The sequence below is a fragment of the Macrosteles quadrilineatus genome, unplaced genomic scaffold (assembly GCF_028750875.1).
Source record: "Macrosteles quadrilineatus isolate MER2022 unplaced genomic scaffold, UCM_ALF_1.0 Scaffold_8__2_contigs__length_117827958, whole genome shotgun sequence".
Classification (NCBI taxonomy): Eukaryota; Metazoa; Arthropoda; class Insecta; order Hemiptera; family Cicadellidae; genus Macrosteles; species Macrosteles quadrilineatus.
The window spans coordinates 68,365,306-68,369,171 of record NW_026542601.1 but is presented as its reverse complement, the minus strand read 5'-3'; the positions used below and the strand labels follow the sequence as shown (position 1 = coordinate 68,369,171).

The 3,866-nt window shown below is 35.8% G+C and overlaps 1 protein-coding gene across 1 annotated transcript; it reads right to left on the bottom strand.

The window, feature by feature from the left end:
- Positions 1-1,252: 1,252 nt before the first annotated feature.
- LOC129001698 (translation initiation factor IF-2-like) lies at positions 1,253-3,469 on the bottom strand. Its single transcript, XM_054429092.1, has 3 exons — positions 3,376-3,469; positions 2,354-2,545; positions 1,253-1,670 (listed from the first exon to the last, which is right to left on the bottom strand). The coding sequence occupies exons 1-3, from the start codon at positions 3,379-3,381 to the stop codon at positions 1,311-1,313; spliced, it is 558 nt and encodes a 185-aa protein (XP_054285067.1). The 5' UTR covers positions 3,382-3,469; the 3' UTR covers positions 1,253-1,310.
- Positions 3,470-3,866: the final 397 nt, after the last annotated feature.

The window sequence follows — 3,866 nt, the reverse complement described above, 5'->3', positions numbered from 1 at the left end:
AAATAACGGCCACTTTTGTAAAATGTATTACTGTACAAATTAGAGCTTAGGAAATTACAAACAACTACAGCCTTTGGGACCATACAAGCCAAGAGCTAAACATCCGGTTTCAAATTAACAGTACGTTGTGTGTTCTATATAGTAATAGTGATAAAATTCCCCATATAGAAATTAAATATTATATAGTATGACTTTTGGTGAAGGAATGTCACTTGCCTGTAGGTAATTGTTTTAATTGTTGTTCATAACAACCTCATTTCTAAAATTTACTTCGGTCAAACTATACCCTCAACTTCTCTATTTAGAATAAAAGTTAAACGTGGTTAACTCACCTATTAAATATTGTGGACAGTCAATGTATATTTATATTATTGTTGATCAAACAGACCAAAAACCATCAAAGCACACTGAAACCTACCTCTCTACCGTACTGTAATTAACAATGCCACCTTTTATCCCGTTTCTCATATGAATGTGTAAAGACCAAACAAACAGTTTGCTGTAACCTAGGCAACTGAACTGACTCATCATAGCGACGGCTCAGCCTTGAGAGTCGAGATGGCAATGAGTAAAGACAGATTTACTTAGTGCACGATAATATATTGTGTGCTTTTTTATGAAATGTTTGTAAATCATGTTCACAAATTTAGACTCTCATATTTTTATGACATGTTTAGATGTAATTGTAAAATTTTGCTATTAAAGCTCATCTTTTATTTGTGTATCAGAGAAGATTACTAATAATATGCTTTTCCAGGCTAATAAATATGACTTGTCTAAATATACCCGTAGTACCTGTGACTGGCTCGGGCCTTAAATAATTATTAAGTTATGTATTGGCAATTCCTCAAGTTAGACGAATGGTCAAGAGACAGTTTCATTTTCATATAGATATCAACAATACATAAATGGAGAGACGAGTTTATAATTTGTATTGGTACAAGCCACGGTCTCTTATCAAATAGGCTATACCTTATAAATTGGTATAAGGCATTAGTGTAGTATGCAGGGCGATGATGCCTTTTTCCATTGAACTTAAACTATACTCATGTAAATAGTAACAGGCACAGCACGAAATTAATCAACATCAAAATTTCCCTCTGTCATAGTTACCTTTTTGCAAAAAAAAAAACGTATTCAAACATATTAATGCATTATATCTTGGTCAATAGTTAATTTCTTTCTTCTAGCCCTAATATTAGTTGTCAAAAATAAATAATGTAATCCTTCATAGGTAAAGGAAAACCAAGACTTTGCCTGATAAATAATACACTGTTTATTTGCCACACACAAAAATTCACATTTCAAATTCATTTTCTGAGGATGCGGACCACTGGGGCCGGGTTGTAGGCATAGATCGGAGCTGGAATGGGTTTGACGTCTCTAAACTCCACCTTGGCTTCGTATCCAGCAGCTTCTTCCTCTTCCTCCTCAGCCTTTACTTGAGCTGGGGAAGGCTGGAACTCGAAGGTAGGGTATTGCAAGTATTCGACCTGGAACTGCGCGAAAGGCTCGGGTTGCTGTTTGACCTGGGCGGGCTGAGCGGGCTGGGCGGGTGATCTGAGGGCGGCCGTGGTGTATTTCACCATCTGTAGTTTACCTTCTGGTGTCAACACGTAGTACTCTCCAGCGTCCAGCAACTTCTCAGATTGGACATCCGGCTTCTCAGTCTGCGGATGGGTAAGAAGTTATTGTAAAACAAACGTATAATTGTTTAAAATGTTCCAAGGAATTGGGAAAGTACTCTAATGTTAAGTTAAGTGGACTCAAATCAAAGAGAAAATTTAAAATCACTTATGAGAGTGTGAGGTTGATCACTGTGAATAATTTTTCAAATAAATAAAGTGTGATTCCTAAACTAAACTGAAGGTAATACCAAATAATATCAAATGGCAGTGCAAGCAAAACATGTCTTCGGCTGCATAGGAGTTTCAGCTTAAACGTACTATAATTGAAACCAAGTATGACTAAGCTGTAGAGAAAGGATAAGACTATTTTAGCTTTGTAAAAATGTATAATAGGTTTAAAAACACAATTAACAGCAAAACAAGGATCTCCAGAGCAAGAGTGGGATTTATAATCTGAGTCAACCTACGGCTATGCTATCATACGACACAAATTCTTCGTCATAGCTCTACTCAATATTTGAAGTGTACATGTTTTATAAAATGCAATAACTGAATGACTGTATTATTTTTCAGAATTTAAACTTACTAAAGGCAGGTAGAAACTATAACGTATAAGCTACCCCTTGACATTTTTTCTGACTAAACTCTTGTAATATTCCAAACACAGAACGTTCGACACGATGTATGCTAACTAGTATACAGAAGTTTAGTGAAATCATCCCTACCTGAGCGTTGTTGGAGTCCCGCCGAGCGGCGGGGGCTGTAGTAGGGGAGGGGATGGCTGCCTCAGCAGGGGGAGGGTTTTGCTGACGCGCCGGCAACAGGATCAGACGTGCTGACGGTCTGGCTGGAGCAGCAGGATCAGCAGGAGGTGCTGCGAGGGCTGAGGCTAGCACAGCTGATAGAACCAGGATAACCTGCAGAAATAATCTTAGTTGAGTGTGGGTAAAAGCTAAAGAATGGGTAAAAGATCTAACCAATGGTTTTGTATAGTAATGGAAATAGTTTTTTTACTAACTAGTGTGCGAAGTGGGCAATCTGCTGCACACAAATTTTCTCAAAAATCTTTTTGGTCAAAACGGAGTAAACAATAAGCGCTCATTAAATTTAGGGGCTTTTATCACCTAAATATATTGTACTTTATTCGTAAACTAAATAACCTTACAAACAATCAATTTAGTTAAACTTTTACCTACAAATACAACACTAAACTAACTTTTTTGCGGGATTATGTTTGATGAAACAATATTGATTTTAAGAATATGTAGCATTTGTATGGGAGGAAATGACAGTAGAATCATAGATGGTATAATGTAAAAGTATCAGTTAACTCAGAAAATAATTCCGACACATTCTAAATTATCGTATTTTATGTGTTTGAAGTAAAAATAGTGCCAATGGCATTATATCTCGATTATTAAAAAAATCCTTAAGGATTTCCATGAGTTTTAATTATTTTTTGTGCTTTGGTAAGTAAAGTGTATGTTATTTTTAAGTATATATGCGTCATATTTTATATGCCAGCACTAGATAGGTTTGGTCTCCATTCGTATAATAACATTGTACATTAAGAAACTTGCTATACTTTTTGTCCTAGGATACTAGGCAAGAGCCCGGGATTTTTAGCTATAGTAGAAAAAGAAAAAAAATAATGAATTGTTCGTAACATGTTCACATTAAAACTATTTATGTAAAAAAAAGAAGAAAAGTAAGCATGAATGTTCAGTGTCCCAGCTTTACTACTCACCTTCATGTTGATGGTTGGAGTGTAGTGAGGTACATGCCTCTACGACGGCGAGGGCCCGATATATACCCGGCTATAACATTGACTGAACTACGTGAGGGCGCGGTGCTCATACTAAACAGCACGCGTACACTGTCGCTTTCAATAATGCACACTATCTTGAATACACAGAAACACTGTTTATAGGTTAGCTATACAGTTTGTAGAGTTTCAGCTTCCATCTTCTTACTCATCACTGGTTATTTCACAGAATTTCTGTTTTATGGGTGGATTATTTAAAATAAGTAAAATGGGTAAACGAAAGGATAGTGTTAGTTATTGAAGTACACAACGCACATATTTATACAAAGTGTAACCAGTTTTATATTCAAAGAAAATATAGTTGAGTATTTCAAAGGTTAAAAGCAAACTGTAACTTATTTTGTCAAGTTAAAATGAAATGCAATGATGAAATACATATGCCTTTATTTTACGTAGTTTAGAAACCATCGTTC